Source organism: Peromyscus eremicus, chromosome 23 (genome assembly GCF_949786415.1).
Source record: "Peromyscus eremicus chromosome 23, PerEre_H2_v1, whole genome shotgun sequence".
Lineage (NCBI taxonomy): Eukaryota > Metazoa > Chordata > Mammalia > Rodentia > Cricetidae > Peromyscus > Peromyscus eremicus.
Genome location: NC_081438.1, coordinates 15,465,889 through 15,485,673, shown reverse-complemented (window position 1 = coordinate 15,485,673; position 19,785 = coordinate 15,465,889). Strand labels below are relative to the sequence as shown.

Here is a 19,785-nt window from a genome sequence, read left to right as displayed (position 1 = left end):
ACAGATATAAAAGAAACCCACCGAGGGTGGGCTGGACACAAGGAGGGTTTGCTGTTGTGTGAGTGCACAGTATGCCCAGCAGAAGTCAGGACTTGAACCTTGCAAGATATACAGGGTGGTTCTCCCTTCCTGCTTTCCCTGCAACCTCAAAAGTTCCAGCCTTGTGCGGGGAGTGACTCCCCTGAGTGACTTCCTCAAAGGGGTGTTTGACTCATCCCAGCTCTACAAACAAAGGATGACGAGGCTCAGAGATGTCAAGCATGCGGATTGAGAACACACAGCTAGGCACACAGTGTCCGTGGCTCTCTTCCACGCTGACCCTTGCTTTCTCCCGCTCTTGTGATTGGCAGGACAAGCCTCACCTCCCACGTCGGCATGTGGGCTGCTCCTGAGCCAGGGCTGCTGGGATGCAGCCAAGGCGAGTGTCTCCAGGTCCACAGGGCCTCCTGGGCCACAGCAGGAGACTCATCTCCCTGCGGCAGCCCAGCTGGGTTCCCCAAGCTCTCAACAGAACTCACGGGAGGGAAAAGGAGGCTGTAAACACCAAATATAACCACTTGAGGAGCCGGCGCAGACAGCGCCACAGACCGCCAGTTATATAACAGCTGCCGAGGTTTTCGGAGAAGCCATGAGGCTCAGCGCGAGGGGGTCTTCCCTAAACACTCATTCAGTCTCCATTCACTCCTTGGTGACACACTTGCTCTGCCCCAGGGACCCGGCCGGCATCACAGTGAAGTCCTTGGGCATGCGAGGCTGGTACCCTGGGCAGGAGACAGGCGGACACATAGATAAAGAACCTGTAAGAAAATTAGGTTAGAAAAGTCAAGAGTAAATGGGGAGGGGGGGGCATTTTTAGAGTAGGAGGGGGTGGCTTAAGCAAGGGTTAGGAACTGAAAGGGGGACATCAGAGTGAGTCTTTTTGTTTGGTTGGTTGGTTGGTTTTTTGAGACAGGGTTTCTCTGTGTAGCTTTGGAGGCTTTCCTGGAACTCACTCTGAGGCCCAGGCTGGCCTCGAACTCACAAAGATCTGCCTGCCTCTGCCTCCAAGTGCTGAGATTAAAGGCGTGCGTTGCCGCCGCCGCCGCCGCCACCACCACCACCACCACCCGGCCAGAGTGAGTCTTAACAGAGAGCAAGGGAAGGAGCCTCACCTCACAGGCTGGGGGCAGCCCTGCCAGGGACAGAGGCAGAATGTGCAAAGACCCTGGGGTAGGACCGTGCCAGCACCAAAGAGGCCCATGGGAGATGCACAACCAAGAGGCTCTGCAGACTCTGGGCAGGAAGAATTGTCCCCAGAGTCAGAGAGCCACCCTAACTAATGAGGCTGGAGGGGAAGAGAGAGAGAGATGCCTGGGGAGAATTATTGGACCCGGCAGACTCCTGCCCCCTCACCCTCAGGGCTGGGACAGGATGCAATGTGGCCGCATGTGACCCAGGTGAAAACCAGGAACGCGGCTCCAGTGACCCCTCAGAAGACCCTGGGCTGTGTCACTGGGTGCCCCAGCTCACATCTGGAATCCCAGCCTCCTTGGGAGGCTGAGGCCTGGGGAAAGCCGTGGGGTCGAGACACGGAGACCCTAACTCCAAAATCAAAGCAAAAAGAACAACTCCAGATACTTCCTGGAGCCGCAAGTGGGAAGGACTCTGGGAAACAGACAGAGGCTGCTAATGGCTTGGAGGGGACAATGGGACCAAGGAGCCCTCCAGGTCAAGATGCAGCCCAGTGGATGGTCAGTGGGAAATGGCACCTACACCCCAATCTTGGTCCCAGAAGAGCCCCCCCCCACTTTGTGCCAACTGTCCCCTCTGCCTACAGCACCCTTCCTTCAGGTCACACATGGCTGGCACCTTCCCAGCCTTCAGGTTTCCCTGGCTGACCACCCAGCTGTTTCATGCTTCTCCTGCATTCTCTGGGATGTGCTCGGACTCACATATACATAAAATGGCTGGTAAGCTTGATGTATAAGTGACACATCACAGGAACTATGCATCTGGCTATTTCCCGGTCCTAGGGGGGTCCTGGTCGGGAATGATACTCAACAAAACAGAAAGATTGGAAAATTCCTCTGATAGGCTGCTGGGTTATTTGATTTCTTCCACAGGGAAGGGGACGGGGGGAGGAAAACGGAATAATTCATAGAAAAATTAAAATCTGAAGACAAAGTGGGGCGTGCATTTGCATAAAGACTAGCTTCCGATTTTTTTTTAATGTCGCCCACCTCCACAGCGAAGGTGGCAGCCACCCAGGCAGGGCCGGAAGCGGCTCAGCCAGCCGTGTGCACGTCACAGGGGTGTCAGACCCCTCCCCAGGCATCCTCAGCCATCCCAGGGCAGTCTCGGTGTTTACCACGTCATTTATGCACAGCTAAGTCCAACCCTGGACACCTTTCCAGCTCCCTCCTCCTCCTCATCCATCCAGGGTACGAAAGCCAAATTGCTGATTTTTCCCAGACTCCCCTGCAGATCTATTTCTGGACCAGAGAGTATCTGGGGACCCCCAAGAGTGCCGATGTCTGACCATGTCTCACCTCTTCTTCTTGCTTTAAACGAAGCTTCCATGTCTACAACCACAGTGGTTGCCTTACAATCCTGGAAAAGCCAGGAGACTGAGAGAGACATCCACCCGGTCCTCGGTTGGTGGAGTACTTGCCTAGCATGCAAAGGCCCTGAATTCTGTCTCCAGTGCCGTATAAAACTAAGCATAGAGGCAGGAGGATCAGGAATTCGCGATCGCCCTTGGCTACACAGAAGCCAGCCTGAGCTACATGAGACCTGTGTCAAACACACACAGCTAGGCATGGCCTGACTCCTTCAAAGCTTTTGTGTCCAGGCAGCCAGTGTGCCTGGGATCTAACAGGACATCATTTAGCAAGGACTTGAGATTGCTGATTGTACTGGCCGGTCCTACCCCAGCCTGCAGGGCGAGAGTCAAGCCCGGAACTCTTGTGTGGCTCCACCTCCGAGAAGACTGGCTAAAAATAAACCCGGGATCAGAAGACAGAACATTTACTGTGACTTTGACAGAGTGGCTGACAGAGCCACCGTGAACAGTAGCCATCCATCACAAGACCTCCTCCGCCTTCCATGTGGGGAGCGGAGACACCAGGCTGGAAGAGGGCAGGCGGGTGGGAAAAGAGGGGACTGGCTGCCTGGCCGGAACTCCCAAGCTCAACGGTACACCACGGGGCACCCCGTCGGCCCCCAGATTGCTGTCATGAAACCAAAGCCAAGCAGAGGTGCTGACCCCCAAGTTCAATTTGCAAGATCAACCGCGCGGGAAAGCGGGCCTAATAGAATTGTCACACACCCCGAGTGCCTGCTGAGTCAGAATAAGAAAACGATGGATTATGGTGTACAGCCTTTGCAAGAACCTGGTTTCCCACAGAGGTGAGCGAGGCACAGCTGGGCAATTTGGCTCAGTGGTTAAGGGCATCTTAACCGCTCCTGCAGAAGACCCCAAGTTCAGTTCCCAGCACCCACATGGTGGCTCACAACCATCCTGAATGCCAGTGCCAAGGGATTTGATGCCCTCTTCTGGCCTCCACGGGTACTGCATGCATGTGATGCACAGACATAGTACAAGCAAAGCATTCATAACACATAATAAAAATAAGTCTCTTTTTAAAACGGGCTTGCATATAACTCAGTGATATAGCACTGGCCTAGCACACAATGCCCCAAGCTCCATCCCCTATACCATCAAAATAAAGAAATAAAACTGATAAAAAGGGGAACAAAAAGAAAAGGCCCGTAGACACATCCGTGGTAGAAACATGAAACTGTGTAGGTCCCTAGAAATCACGCAGGAAGAATGACTCAGAGTCCCCACCTCCACCGTGGCCCATCCTCCTCTGGGAACCTGTGGGGGCAAATGTGACATGTGGGGCTGGGGGGTTAGATGCTCACTAGCAGATGGTAAAGGGGAGAGAACCAGTGGCCACAGGGATGGCCAGGGCCACGGGGCTGCAATGAATGGGAGCTCAGGCCCATCAAGGCTTTAGAGATGGCAGAGAGGCGCTGGCCAAGAAATAACAGGACCAGGCCGGGAAGGGGGGCTCTTCCAGAACCTCCAGCAGCCAGCCCTGTGCACACTGATGGGGCCACCTCGGGCTCTGACCTCTCAACTGGAGCTACTGGTGCTTCAAGCCCCTGTTGCAATGACCCATGGGAAACTGCAAAAGGTCCTCTCAGTGCTCAGGTCCCCAAGCTCCCCAGCAGGACAGCCTGTGGGGCTCAGGCAGCCTGACCTTCCGGGAAAGCCATCCTTCTGCAGACAGAGGCACACGAGGCCAGGCCTCCATCACTTACCTCTTCCCGCAGGAACAGGGAGGGAAGGCATGGTGGAAACAAGCCAGATGGTCCCACCAGGCAGCAGGTCAGAGAGCCGCACCAGGAATGACAGGGCCCAGTCCACAGAGGGGCTGGGTTCTCCTGCATCCTGGAGATCAGTACTGCCACCCGCTCTCTGTGGTGGGAAGGCTACGCAGGGCTGAGCTGGGGTCTGTGGCGAGCTGCTGGTACAACACAGGTAAACTCGGGTGACAAAACTGGTCTGTGATCCAGACATCCAGCCAGCCCTGGGTGGCAGGGAGGCCCAGGGTATGAGGAGGCCTAGACACTGACCTAACACACACTAGGACCATTGTTGAATACCATTATACAACTGTGCTGGGCCACAGGACTCCAGGGCCCAGCAGTGAGCTGACACTGGTACAGCCAGCCACACATGGCTGTCCAACCACCTCAGAGAAACACAAGTATACTGCGCGTGTACAGGTGTGCATGGCACAATTTATTCCATAAAATTCTTCATAGCATTTTTCCCTTATAGACTTAAAATCCAGAATATTTTCAAAAGGTTTTACATTGTGCTCAGTTTAAAAAAAAAAAAAATACAAAAAACGATCACCAGGATTTGTGACATACTCCACACGCTAGATGAGAAGCACCGTCGAGTCCTGACGACCAAAGCGTGAGACTCCATTTACAAGTGCAGAGGACGGTCACAACACAAAGAGCCCAGGAACTATTCAGAGGGAGCATGAGGCCATTGCCCTTGGAGGCCAGCATCTCCATCCCCGAAGGACCCCGGGATCCTAGCACACACCTAAGTGGTGGCTAGACACCCAGGGATTCAAGTGCCCCTGACACCAGATCCTCAACTAACGTTAAAACATTTGACCCGTTCAAACACTGTGCCGTTAAGACCCAGAGATGGGCAAGGATACCTGCCTGCAGAGGGGACTCGCCACAGCACAGCGAGCTCTTGGCTGGCTGGAGCGTCCCTCACAATTCCCTGGAATGGTGTTCTGGCCACGGCAGACAGTACATGAGCCGTCAGCCCAGGGGTCCCGACAGCCAGCTGCGCGGTGACAGGCACATTGGGTCAGGAGCCCTGGCTTCAGCCAGCTCTTGAGAGGAAGCCAGGCCCGTTCAGGACAGAGAATGCAGGTATGACTTCACCTTCATAGAGCGAGATGGGACAGTGGGCTCAAGAGGATGAAGGCCACATCGCTCCTCCGGTGTACCGTCACCAAACGCCACCAGCTCCACACCTGCAAGGCTGTGTGCCGACCTATAGCAGCAGGGCCCAGACAAGCCTCAATGGGCCCTTCTGGTCTCTGAAGGCCAGGCCCATCCTGGAGCAGAGAAGAGCTGGTCCCCACCCGTGACTCCGAAACAGGAATGCTATTTCCGAGCCCGCGGAATGTGCAGCGCCCAGGGCCATCTGGAGCAGCTGCTGTCTCTAAAGTGTCCCTAAGTTCCATCACGTGCACAGCTGGACAGCTGCTGGCTCAGAAGTCCTGCAGCTCCGGGATGTTCCGGTACAAGTCCAGGGTCTCAGGGTTGGAGAAGGCCCCCCGGTGCTCCACGGCCCTCCCGGCCATCACCTGCTTCACAGCCACCTCCACTTTCTTGCCATTGAGTGTGTACTGTGGGAAGAGGCAGGGGACAAAGAGAGCAGTGTTTACACCAGAGGTGACACGGGGCGGCCTCGCCTCACGTTTCTACCCGCATCCGCTTCCAAAAAGACCCGTAAGACCAGATACACAGCGGCTTCGAACACACACCACAGCACCTGCAGACACCTGTGGGAACCTGCGGGGAAGGACATTGAGGCAGCGCTGACACCATCTGTGGAACCTGCCACGTGATCCCAGGCCTGTGTCAAGATCACATGAGCATGTGGGTGTCTCCAATGCTGGGCACTGCACCAGACCCACACCCAGGAGCTCTGGGTGGGCATACCAGGTGCCACATGGCCCTTGTCCAGAGTGACACCACACCTGTCTCAGGTATCATCTCCTCTGACAGATCTCTCCTGTCCCTGTGTGTTCTTCAGATGTTAAAGAGCTGTAAAGACAGACCTGTCCCTGCCCAGAAGGGTGTCAGGAGGGCCAGGCTGCTCGCTCGCTCACTCACACACTCACTCACTCACACACTGATTCACTCACATTCACACACTGATTTACTCACACAGACTCACTCACACTCACACACTGACTCATTGACACATTCACATACTCACACTTGCTTATTCACACACTGATTCACTCACTCATTCACTCACACACTCACATACTCACACACTCCCTTACTCACACTGATTCCCTCACACATACAGACTCACACACTTGCTTATTCACACACTAATTCACTGACACATATATACTGACTCACACTTGCTTACACAGATTCACTCACACATTCACACACTTGGAAACTCACAGACTCACACACTCACTCACTCACACGCACTCATTCTCACAGTGTACACCTCAGGCTCTTGCTCCCCACCCCTAGGTGGCTATGAAGACACTGTCAAAACCTCCCCAGGAAGAGCGCAGACCACCCAGGTTGTTCTCGGTCAAGTCAGTGGCTTGACTACTCCCAGCATGCTCCAGGAAGTCTCGCCCAGCTCAGCCCCGCCGAGTTCATCTCCAGCTCTGCACATGCTCCATCTGCACAGGGAGCCCCCAGGTCAGAAGCCCAGTGTCCCCCATCATCAAATGAGCAGCAGCCAACAGGCATGGAATGGCAGCCTCACAGGAAGTATGGGTAACTGCAGCTCACACACACTTGCACACATGTGCACATATTTGCACATGCACGCCCCTATTCCCCAATCCAAATGTGACTGAGTCAGAATAGCGAGCCTTCAGAGGCCCCTTCCCCAGGCTCCACAAAACCCCAACACACACACCTGCAGCTCCCTTCCGAGTTCACATTCCTACAGCTGTCTGCAGGGCATACTCAGGCCATCAGCCCCAACATGGCATCCCACAGAAGCTGCTGGAAATGCTGTCATGAGGGAGAAGATGGTTGCTAGGCAACATGGTACCCACATAGAAGTAAGAGCAAGCTGCCGTCACCCCAGCTCTCATAGGCCCAGGTCAAAGACAACGTACTGGAATGCCTCGAGTCTCCAGGATGAGGCTGGGCACATGGCGAGCAGACAGGCCGAGGCGGATGGCATCACGGATGCGCTTCACGAGGTCAGGCTGGAAGGTGTGCCCAGATGCCATCTTCAGAAACAGGACCACCCGCTCCTCGCCATCCCTGTTGTACTGGGGGACACACAGGCTGTCCTCCACCTCGTCAAAGGCTTCCACTGTGGAAGCAGAAAGGAAACGGCCTCACAGGAAGTTCTCGACAGGCCAGCACGCCCACGTCACCTGTCAGAAGGGGAGGGCACCGGGCCACTTGGGCAATACTACAGCTGACCTGAACTGAGGGATGCCCACAGGAGGGCATATGTCATACATACTAAGATGCCACTGACAGGGAGAAAGGGGCCAGGCATGGGAGGAACTGAGTTCAGGTCACTCACCTGGCCACGCTGACCTGCCACCACCTGGGGCTCAGATCTCAACAGCAAGATAAAGGAGGCCACCTCTCCAGAAGGGTGGCTTTGGGGCCTGCGCTAGGACCAAGTGCCTAGACCAGAAGCTTTGATGTATCTGGTGTCCTACACCGTGCTGTGTGACCCTCAGCATTCACACACCCTCTCTGTGCCTGTTTCCTTGCCCAGAAAGCAGAGATAAGATGAACCAATGCTCTGAGCTTGCTCTGAAGATGTAAACCTGAAGGAAGGCCAAGTGGCCTTAACCCTTTCTGAGGTTTGAGGAGGTACCACAGTGTGGCCATTAGAGAAGATGCATGCATGGAGACCCACCCTCACCCCACTACACGGATGTCCACCCTCACCAGTTCTTTGGGAATCAGGGTCCTGGTGCCTGTGGGACCACCCTGGACCCGAGTGAGAGTAGCAAGAGACATGCACGAACCAATGTTGTAGATCTCCGAGCTGCCGAAGCGTACGCCGTTGGGGTTGAGGGTGCCGTCACTGCAGAGGCAAGAGGCGCATGGCTAGAGCATGTGGCCACGCCCCATCCCTCCTGGCAAGCACCACGCCCATCAGTACGGCTCCTCCCCTAGCTCCCAGCTGCCACCCGCTGTCTTCTCTCCTCTCACTTCACAGGACGTGTCCCCCACGCCTCAGAGGGAACGGCAGGGAGGGACACCTCACCTCCGGCCCAGCATGACGATGCCTCCTGTCTTCGGGTTGATCCTACAGTAGTCGCCGTGTGCCCAGACACCTGCAAGAAAGGCCCAACAGACTGGTCACGAAAGGGGTGGCCTGGGATACGCCCAGACAGACACCAGGGGCGGGGACAGACAGGAAGGGATGCTGGCCACCGGGTTCCTAAGTCCAGGAACAAGCAGTGTGTAGCTGAGCACGGAGGCCGGGGAGGGTGAGACAGTGAACCGCATGCATCAGATATGGCGGCACACGCCTACAATCTCAGCACATGTGATTGCACACATGTAGTTTACACAAGACCAACAACCCCAGTGGTAATGAGGGTGTTAGCAGCGTCCCTCCACCAAGACCTCGAGGCTACTTGTTCTGAGCAAGGCAGGGCCATGGGTCCTCGACAGGGGAGCCTGACAAGGTGAACTGCGGGCATCAGTGTGTAAGGGTGGCGTGGGTGGCGCATCTGGCACAGTATCGCCCTCCACTGTCTCCCAGTGACTTGTGTGGCATTCAGCACAGTGCTGGTGGCTGGAGGCTTTCGAGGCAGCGGTGGGGGAGGGTCAACTGAACCCAGTGACAGATCTTGGGGTGTTTTCAAGCGGACCCTGATGAGATAGTGAGCCCCACCGGGAGCTGTAGAAGCCCACCCCAGCCAGGCAGGGCCTGGCGCCAGCCCACTCCGCCGCGGCCCGCCCCACCTACCCGGGAATTTGGAGAAGTACGCCTTCCTGTACTTGCTGCCGTTCTCGTCGTTCCAGAAGTGCGTGGGCTGGCAGGGGATGGGCTTGGTGCACACCAGCTCGCCACTCTCTCCCCAGACGGCCTTCCCTGGCATACGGGGAGAAGACCGAGCCTGGAATACTCATGACCACACTCTGGCATGCACTCCCTTCCTTCTGCTCCTACTTGGGACACAACTTTGCTGTGTGTAGGCAAAAGCCACCGACCCCGCATGTGCACCATGGCCTCCCCAACAAAATCCACACACAGCCCGATACCCACCAACCACCGCCCTCACGGCACTCCATCTCAACCTACTTCTCTGAAGCTGAGGTCAGGAAGCCTATGAGTGCAAAACCCCACCCACGGGAAAGGACGGTGTTCCCCATGGGAGAGCGGTCACGCCCCTCTTAGGGAGATGAAGGATCACCACAAGCAAGGGACACATCTGTGTACATGTTTCTCCCTTGTCACATCCCAGAAGCGCCAGGGAGCCATTCACCTTCCTCGTCCCAGGCTTCCACAGCCATGCCAAGGTTCCGGGCTTGAATCTCACCCTTGTACACAGGGACAGACGAGTTTTGGCCCATGAAACAGGAGATGATGTCAGTGCCACCTGCAAGCGACAGCAGAGGACAGGTGACCCGCAGGGAGAGACTGGACCCAGCTCTGTATCTGCCCCAGCGTCCGGTGACGTCCTCCCTGACTGAGCCTCCCGACCCAAGGACTCAGAGCAAATGCTCTCCACATGGCAGCCCCAGACTTAAGATGGATGAATGTGAGCCTCACCTGACGACACTCACACACACACACCTCCCCACATGCACACACACCTCCCCACATGCACACACACACACACCTCACACAGACACATTCACCACACCGCACCTAGACACACACAGCAAAGTCAGCGGGGGTACAGTGGGATTGTGGGTCCCAGCCCGGAGTCCAGAGGAGGTGCACAGAGTCCGTGTAGACACCCTGATCCTCACACTAGACACCTAGATGCCCCACACCATGCTGTAAGGATGAGCGCCTCCTCCTGCAGGTACAGGCAGGTGTGGGAAGGGCTGAGTCACCTGAGTGTCCCTTCTGTGACGGCAGAAGGGAAGGCTCGGCTGGAGGCTCTGTGCAGCTGCTTCTCCCCAGCAGACACCTCTGCGCCTATGTCTCCTTTACGTCCACCCTCGGGTCCCATGTTCACTGCCGCCGCCACCAAGGTTGGCTTCAGGCTCACCAAAGGAATGGGGCAGGGGCCTCACCAAGAAGACGGGGCCAGGTCCTGACACAGGCCAAGCTGGCTAAGAGACACCCAGGCAGCACCCAGGACATCCCAGAGACCCAGCCAAGGTGAGCAGGATGCACTGCGGTCTCGGGAAGAAACGGACCAGAGGACATGATGTGCGAGAGAGGCTGGACGATAATGGGGCTGAGGAGGAGGCCAGTGCATTGAAAGAAATTCGGAGACAAACCTAGCCGGCTCTGAAGGTGCTCAGACCTTCAGACAGAACCAAAAGGAACAGAGCAGCAGCGGGGACAGAGGGGACGGCACCATGGTGCTCTCCCTACAAGGGGCAAATTTATAGAGAAAAGAGACGTACGTGATCCACAGACTCCTATGCACTGAGATAGCATGACCTGTCAGAGACACTGCTGAAGGGAAGTGTGATGCACCTGAAATCATGTCCTGGGGAGCCCTCACACACATACACACATGCCTACATGCATACGTATGTTCATACCCTTACATACATGCTCTCACACTCATGCATCAAACACTAGCCCACACAGAGAACACTGAAGTGTGTGTGTGTGTGTGTGTGTGTGTGTGTGTGTGTGTGTGTGAGAGAGAGAGAGAGAGAGAGAGAGAGAGAGAGAGAGAGAGAGAGAGGGAGAGAGAAAGAGAGAGAGAAAGAGGCCGGGCGGTGGTGGCGCACGCCTTTAATCCCAGCACTCGGGAGGCAGAGCCAGGTGGATCTCTGTGAGTTCGAGGCCAGCCTGGGCTGCCAAGTGAGTTCCAGGAAAAGGCGCAAAGCTACACAGAGAAACCCTGTCTCGAAAAACCAAAAAAAAAAAAAAAAAAAGAGAGAGAGAGAGAGAGAGAGAAAGAGAGACAGAGAATATGGTAGTTTGAAAGAAAATGGCCCCCAAAGTGAGTGGCACTATTAGGAGGTGTGGCCTTGTTGGAGTAGGTGTGGCCTTGTTGGAGGAAGTGTGTCACTGTGGGGGCGGGCTTTGAGGTCTCCTATGTCCAAGTTACTCCCAGTGTTGCAGTCCACTTCCTGTTCCCTGCATATCAAGATGAAGCCAGCACCATGTCTGCCTGCACACCGCCATGCTTCCCACCATGATGAGAATGGACTGAACCTCTGCAACTGTAAGTAAGCTGCCTCAATTAAATGCTTTTTCTGTAAGAGTTGCCACGGTCATGGTGTCTCTTCACAGCAACAGAAACCCTAACTAAGACAGAAGTCGGTACCAGGGACTCAGGTACTGCTGTGATAGGCCTGGCCATGTTTTTGTTTGAAGGAATGTGGACCTTGGGGCTGTGGATTAGAAAAGCAGTGGAATGCTCTAAGTGCTGCTATGGGCCACACTAGTAGGAGCCTGGAAGACAGTGGTGCTGAGTATGATTTGATGAACTGTAGGGGCCTGGCTCAAGAGGTTTCAGAAGAAAAGAATATTAATATGTGGCCTAGAGATCATTTTTATGATATTTGGGTGAAGAATGTAACTGCCATTAGCCCTTGTCCCAAGAGTCTGCCTGAGGCTAAAGAGTTTTAGATTAATTCCATTGGCAGAGGAAATCTCAAAACACCCTAGTACAAGAGGCAGAGGAAATCTCAAAACAGCCTAGTACAGACTCTGTTGTATGGTTACTAGTGTTCATGCTTATAAAGATTTGTAATGAAAAGGAGCAAGCTGAGCAAAAAAAAAAAAAAAAAAACAACATGTACAGATTGAGAAAAGGGACACCAGGCAGTGGAATAGAGCTATTCCTATTGTGTTCAAGGAGACAAACAGATTAGGAAATGGAATAAAGGGAGTGGTGCCCTCAGGGCAAGATCCCATCCAGCTAAATTTCCAGCCTGTGAAAAGGAATTAAAGCTAAGCTAAGAGCCTGGTGTGGTGGTGCACACCTCTAATCCCAGCACTCGGAAGGCAGAGGGCTTGTGGATCTCTGTGAGTTCGAGGCCAGCCTGGTCTACAGAGCGACTTTCAGGACAGTCAAGCTTAGGCAGTGAAGGACAGAAAGCTGGTGAAGATGCAATGGAATGAGGGGCCATGTTCCAACCCCAGCAAGCAGCAGACCTTGGCGGCTTTGGCCACATGGTTCTAGCTTCAGAGTTACAGACAGAAGAAAGGGGTTGTGGAATTTGCCTCCACACCTAAGGAAAGCCACTAAGGCATGTGTCACGTGTGTCTCTGAATGGAGGCCTAGAAGAGGACATTTCATGAAGCTGTGAAGGTGAAGCCTGGATTGTCTTGGAGACCCCAAGATGTTGGAGATGCCAGAGCCATGGGATACCTGCCGAGGAGAGCTGTTAACGGGGAGTGGAACTCGATCAAGAGAGAAAAGTGTGTTGCAGTCAACAAAGCCGAAAGGAGTTGGAGACCTGAAGAGCGCTTTACGTCAGACACGGAGATACAGTTTTGGAATGGTAATGTATATCCCGTGCCATTATATGTTAGAAGTATGAGATCTGCTCTATGATTTTGATTTTACAGGGGATTACAATTAAGAGATTGCATGAATCTCAGAAGAGATACTGAACTGTAGACTTTTAAATAAGTTTGAGACTGTTATAGACTATGGGGACTTTTGAAGTTGGACTAAATGCATTTTTGTATTATGATATGGCTACAAACCTTTGGGGGCCTGCTGTGGGATGTTCTATATGGCAAATGTGTTGCTGATTAGTCAATAAATAAAACACTAATTGGCCATCGGCTAGGCAGGAAGTGTAGGCGGGACAAGGAGGAGAATAAAGCTGGGAAGTGGAAGGCTGAGTCAGAGAGACACTGCCAGCCGCCGCCAGGACAAGCAGCATCATGTGAAGATGCCAGTAAGCCACAAGACATGTGTGGCAAGATATAGATTAATGGAAATGGATTAATTTAAGCTGTAAGAACAGTTAGCAAGAAGCCTGCCACGGCCATACAGTTTGTAACCAATATAAGTCTCTATGTTTACTTGGTCGGGTCTGAGCTGCTGTGGGACTGGCGAGTGACAGAGATTTGTCCTGACTGTGGGCCAGGCAGGAAAACTCTAGCTACAGGGGCCATAGAGTGGAATGTGGTAGTTTAAAGAAAATGGCCCCCTAAGAGAGTGGTACTATTAGGAGATGTAGCCTTGTTGGAGTAGGTATGGTCTTTGTTAAAGGAAGTGTGTCACTGTGGAGACAGGCTTTGAAGTCTCATATATGCTCAAGCCACACTCAGTGAGTCCGTCTACTTCCTGTTGCCTGCATATCAACATGCAGCAGCTTCTTTTCCAGCACCATGTCTGCCCGCATGCCACCATGCTCCCCATCATGATGATAAAGGACTGAACCTCTGAAAATGAAAGCCACCCCAATTAAGTGTTTTCTTTTATAAGAGTTGATGTGGTCATGGTGTCTCTTCACAGCAACAGAAACCCTAACTAAGACAGACAGCCCAAGGATGCCAGAAAAAGGATCTGGAACTTGAGTTATAGGTGGTTAAAGCTGCCCAACATGGGTGCTAGGAACCGAACTCTGGTCCTCTTCAAGAACAGCAAGTTCTCTTTAATGCCACAACCTGCTGTCACTCAACACACTGCTGTTGGGATGCTCCTAACTTCGGCACCCATCCATGGCTTCCAAGGGCCACGCCACACTCCCCCTGCCCCGTTCCTCCTGCAGCCACTGTTTCTGGCCCTACCTGAGATGGAGCCGAGGAGCACGCTGCTCTTAACGCATCTGTACACATACTCGTAGCTCTGGGCTTTCAGTGGTGAACCAGTGGACAGGATCGTGTGGAGTGTGTGGAGGTTGTGAGTTTCCACTGGGGATAAGAATGACCAGAGGTTAAGGCAAGCCCGCTGCCTTCAGCCACGCTCACATGCAGGACACAGCCAGAATGGATGTCAGTTCCTGGGAACACAGACTGAGGGGCCACTCACCTGGCTTCATGTCCTTCTCCTCCAACACTGACAGCCACTTGGCTCCCGTTCCCAGGATGGTGATCCTACAGCACAGGTAGGAGAGAGAGCACTTCAGGCCTCCTCAGATCCCCCAAAGCTTCCAAACATCATAACAGACTTCAGCCACAGCCTCCCACCACCTCCCTCCTGCTGCAGCTCCAGGCCTGCTCTGTCCCATCACCAGCCTGGTCCAGCAGGGATCCACATGGAACAGACGCCTGGTACAAGCAGAGGCTGATGACAAGGAGAAGTGAGCAACTCCCTCCAGGGGACAAAAAGCCACTCACAGTGAGGACTCCCATGCAAGGCTGTCTTACTGCCAGATGGCCCTTGCAAATGGGTGACTGACTGCCCTGTGTCCCAAGTGCAGATATCTGGCCCCATCTTTAGCCAAAATCGTTTCTCCCTGGCCTCACCTCAATAAGAAAAACCAGCCCTAGAGGGTCTGGTCTGAGCCTGGGAGTGAATGACCCTGGGGAGTTAGAGCTGGTGGCGCCCTCTGCTGTTGATCAGAAGATGGAACCATAACCTAAGGACTCGCTCCTAGTTTATGGACATGAGTGAAAAGCTCTGAGGTCCTAAGGATGCCGCCAGCAAAAAACAAGAGCTAACCCCACTCCTTTGGCCTCTCAAAGTTCCCTCCCAGCCTGAAGACTGGTCCTCACCCCACAAGCAACAGGCCAAGGGTGGGGTCTGTCTTGTCTTTCGTCCCCTCTGCTTCTAGCACCCTCCACACCCTCCCAAGCAGAAAGACAGAGAACTCTGGGACAGAAATGGGGATGTTAGCTCTGTGTGAGGCTGAGCTTCCCCCAGCAAGTCAACAATCCCGACAGCTTAGGTCAACAGACCAGGACCCAGGGTACCTACCCTATCCTGTCCACAAGGTCCCACAACACGTTGGGTGTCGGGACCAGCGGGGAGCCATCGTACAGGACCAAGGATGCTCCAGTGGCCAGGGCTGACACCATCCAGTTCCACATCATCCAGCCGACCTGCAGCAAACAGGAAGACCAGGTAAGCCAGGCAGAGGTGCGGGCCTGGAACCCTGGCCCCGAGGACAGTGGAGAGAGCCTGGTGGACTGTAAGTTCGGGGCCAGCCTTAACTACATTGTAAAACCCAATCTAAAAGAAACAAACGAACGAAAATGTTCTAAAAGGAAATGACCTACGCAGGCCCACTGACTACTCCTCCAACTACCCGGGGAAAATCTGGGCAGACCTGGAACAAACACAAAGCGGGGAGGAATTCCAGCAGGAAACTCCAACCTGGAGGGAAAAGGGGGCACCCAAGCTCCCCTACATGGACCAGAGGGAAGCCTGGGCAGACTTGCTGGGTATCTGAGTGTTACGCAGCACCCTAGGGTCAGTATTGGGAGGTGGGGACATACAGCTGGTGAGGAAGTTCCCAGAAAGCAGGGAGTGATGGTGCATGCCTGTAATCCCAGGATTTGGGAGGCTGCAGCAGGAGGTCAGGGGTTCAAGGCCAGCCTGGTCTACAGAGCTAAGCTCCATCTAGCCTGGACAACTCAGCTAGATGCTATCTCAAAATGAAAAAAAAATAAAGGACTAGGGATGTGGCTCGGTGGTAGAGTACTTGCCTAGCATGCCTGAGGACCTGGGTTCAGTCCCGGGCAGTGAAAAAAGAAACACGAGCCAGTGCAGACGTACTACCCAAGAAACACTGCTAGATCCTCCGGAACCTCTCCAGACTGGACAGGAACACCCCAACTCCCGACTCAAGCTCTGGGTTAGTGCCAGCACCCCATGCTGCCCTAGGCCATGTGGCATCCACCTGCCATCCCTTGTACCCTCCAGCCACAGGAGGGGCAGCAGAGGGCTACAGGACGCACCGTGGTATAGTAGAGCAGAATGTCGCTGCTTGTCATGTTGCCGTGAAGCACGTGCTCCTTCAGGTGCTGGATGAGGGTGCCCTGCGGGAGGAAGGGAGAGCAAGGCATGGGTGAGACACTTCGTCCATCTCTCTGAGAAAGCCAACTGGAGTTCTCTGGCTCAAAGGGCCAGCTTTGGTGCCACCCTGCCACCTGACACCCAAGCATCAATCAGGAAGTCCCAGGACACCACGTCCACCTATGAGCTCTCAGTGCCCATCCCAGAGACATACTAACTTCACGGAGAAGCGAGGCGACCTTTACTGCAATGGGAGAGACAGCTCAAGGGCCAATAGCAGATGTGTCCCTGCCCTTGGGCTCTCCTGGGAGAAGACATCTAGACACAGAGCTCAGAGACACCATGGCAGAGGGGCCCACACGGGACACCTCCCACCCAGCCTCCACTTTGGTAACACAGTTCCAGCTCCAAATCCACAATGTGCAGCCTAGGAAAACACCCTCCCGCAGGCCCGCACCTGGTTCTTCCTGCTCCCCACAACAGTTCAGCACACCCCTACCTGGCACATGTGCATCCCCAGCAGCTCTGGCTGGAGGCTGGGGCAGGGGGAGCATCCTTCTCAGAGCTGAGTCCAGCTAGCACTGTGAGTGCCCACTGGCCATCACTCCACCCTTGACCTTGGTCTTCCTGTCTCTATACTGGGTCCCCTAGGAGATCCCGAGGACAGACTGGGGATGCCACTCTTTGATGCCCCCGAATGATCAGCTCACTGCCTGGGCCTGGTCCACAGGTGTGAGCACCAGGCTTGTGGGGAGGTTCACAGGCTATGGAAGAGCCACGGGGCTGGCCCAAGACCCCACATGTCACACACTCACACTTAAGAGAGGTCAAATCAAAGGAGGACCTCCAAACAAAGCTGCTGCAGGTGGAGAAATGCCCCCACAGGCACACAGACGTAAACACTTGGTGACCAGCAGGTGGCGCTGTTTGGCAGGTTATGGAAACTTCAGGAGACTTGCAGAAGGAAGCATATTTTTCATTCTGGTCCCACTTCCTGTTCTCTACTTCCTGACTACCAAGTGCCCTCGCGTTCCTGTTGCCATGCCTTCCACACCCTGACGGGACCTGTGAGCCAGGGTAAGCCCTTTTCTCCTCTTACTTGCTCTTCCTTGGTGTATTTTATCACAGCCACAGACAAATAAGAAACCGGCCAGTGTCCCAGCACCAGGGAGGCAGAGGCAGGCAGATCTGAGTTCAAGGCCAGCCTGGTCTACAGAGTGAGTTCCAGGACAGCCAGGGCTACACAGAAAAACCCTTTCTAGAAAAATCAAAATAACAACAAACAAACAAAAAAAAAAAAAAAAAAAAGAAAGAAAGAAAGAAAAAGAAAAAGAAAAAAACAAATTCTGTTCAGTAGAAACCACCTCCCAGAGGTTCTCCATCCAATCACGATGGATCTGCACCAAGAATGAGTCTTCCCAGGGATTCCACCACCGTGCACCTGCCTGTCACCCTCAGGTTCTGAGCTCAAAACAGAACATTGCTTCTCCTCCAAGTCCACACTCACACTTATCCTTTGATTGTTAAACACCCGTGCTGACTGCCTTCCTGGGGGGCGGGGGGTGTGACACAGTTGCATGGTTCCCTGGGTCTCAAACGAGAGCTTTGGTGTTTTTCTTTCAGTGCTGGGGATGGAACCCAGGGTGCACACGTGCCACTGAGCCACAGCCCTGGCCCCGAATAAGCTAAAGGAATGGGATGCTGCTTTCTAAGACACTCCCACGGACGTAGGAACCCACGCAACAAGCCAGTGATGACCTCTGACCCCACACACCAGGACAACACTCTCCTCTCCCTCAGTCTGTGTTCACCTATTTGCAAGGCATCCTGCCCAGGCTCCAGCGCGCTCTACACCACCTGCAGACTATCACAGCCACCCTAGCCATGAATGTAGTGCTCCACTGCCCTGGGCCAGTTCCAGGTCTCCCGGAAGCATCCCACTCAGAGGAAAGCAGCACCCTGGGGTCTCTGCAGGAGGGAGTGGGCTGATGACTGCTAGACCAGCCTAGGAAAAGACACCTACCCCAGCAGAGTGCACCATGCACTTGGGTGCTCCTGTCGTGCCCGAGGAGAACATGATGAAGAGAGGGTGGCTGAAGGGCAGCTGTTCGAACTCCAGCTGTGGCGCCTGCGCGCCTGTCCCGCTTGCCAGGAAGTCATCCAGGAACATGCTGTCGGCAGGAGCATGAGAAACCAACAGTGAACATTCCAGAACGCCAGAATAGGCCTGCTAATTCTGCCACATTCTGCTAGATATGGCCCAAGATCCCTCTTCATCTACCCTAAGAGCCTGGAGCACTGGCTTGCCCAGTATCCAGGGATGTTGACTGGGTATGGAAGCCCTATGCCTGAGGAAGGGAGGAGTCAGTCTCCCAAATTGAAGATGCTGAAGGAGAAGTCACTGGACATGAAGATTAGGCGCTGGAGTTTCCTGCATCAAGGACTGGCTCTGTAGAGACACACAGCCCCCACCCCCTGCGCACACTGACAATCCCCTCTACACCTCTGGAAAGACTAGCTCACAGTGAGCTCTCCATACACCCCAGGACCAGTGCGGACTAGTCCACTTCCTGTTCGCACTTCACTCCCCCCCCATCTCCCCCACCCTGGGGCAGGGGCAGAAGGGCAGCATCAGGCCCAAAGCTACCACAAGCAAATACGTATCACCCTCATTTATTACATTCTGGGGCCTCCAGCAGCCATGTGTAAATATCTGATGCAGAATAAACACAACCAACCCAAGCTGTTAACTAAGTTCCGCCCTGCCTCAGCCCACGGCCACCAGAAGCCACCAGATGTGGGTGGCCCAGAACCACAGAACAGAACGGGAACAGCAGGTCTCCGAATCAAACTCTCTCTTCCAAGCAAGGAGGTGGGATGTCATTAAACTCAGCAATTTGCCGAGGCTAATGACACTGAAACCCGCCCCACCTGGCATGAAAAGACATGCCTCAGAGACCAGGGACAGGGAAGAGCTTTTAAAAAAGACATCCAAAATGCTCCTGACAGCCGCACCCCCACATACACCTCCTCCGAAGCCCTGTTCTATGAAGTGCCGTCTAATGGACACTTCCCGCAGAGAAAAGCCCTTTCCTTCAAAGGCTCCATAAGTCACAGTAAATAACCGTTGCTTTTGTTTCTCTCCTAAAAATGAAAAGACCAGGGGAGTCCCTGCCCTGAGCTCTCTGGACCAGCAGTTCACTGCTCAGGTTTATCCGTGACAGCCAGCAATCTTAAGAAAACAATGGCGTCCCCTGGTGCCTGGGGTTTGATGAGGGGACCGCTGCGTTAGACAGAACAAAACTAACCGGCGAATGTGGCTCTCCTGACCACCTCGCTTTACATCAGTTACCGATCAACAGAGAGGACCCTTGGCTTTTTTCCTCACCTCGGCATCCTGGCCTCCGTCAGACAGACACACCAGGGCTAAATCTAAGGTTACATGGATGAG

General features: G+C 54.1%; 1 protein-coding gene across 2 annotated transcripts in view; it reads right to left on the bottom strand.

The window, feature by feature from the left end:
• Positions 1-4,771: 4,771 nt before the first annotated feature.
• The window catches only part of Aacs (acetoacetyl-CoA synthetase), a 38,481-nt gene continuing 23,467 nt past the window's right edge, over positions 4,772-19,785 (bottom strand). The window contains exons 8-18 of one of the 2 annotated variants that reach the window (XM_059249029.1): positions 18,358-18,505; positions 16,277-16,357; positions 15,294-15,418; positions 14,406-14,470; positions 14,165-14,287; positions 9,762-9,875; positions 9,242-9,367; positions 8,531-8,600; positions 8,289-8,347; positions 7,410-7,612; positions 4,772-5,933 (exon numbers count right to left, since the gene is read on the bottom strand). In XM_059249029.1, the coding sequence (XP_059105012.1) occupies positions 5,796-5,933; positions 7,410-7,612; positions 8,289-8,347; positions 8,531-8,600; positions 9,242-9,367; positions 9,762-9,875; positions 14,165-14,287; positions 14,406-14,470; positions 15,294-15,418; positions 16,277-16,357; positions 18,358-18,505 (1,252 nt within the window). In that variant the 3' untranslated portion in view covers positions 4,772-5,795. The remainder of the gene's footprint in view (positions 5,934-7,409; positions 7,613-8,288; positions 8,348-8,530; positions 8,601-9,241; positions 9,368-9,761; positions 9,876-14,164; positions 14,288-14,405; positions 14,471-15,293; positions 15,419-16,276; positions 16,358-18,357; positions 18,506-19,785) is intronic. The other variant, XM_059249030.1, reaches the window with a different exon arrangement.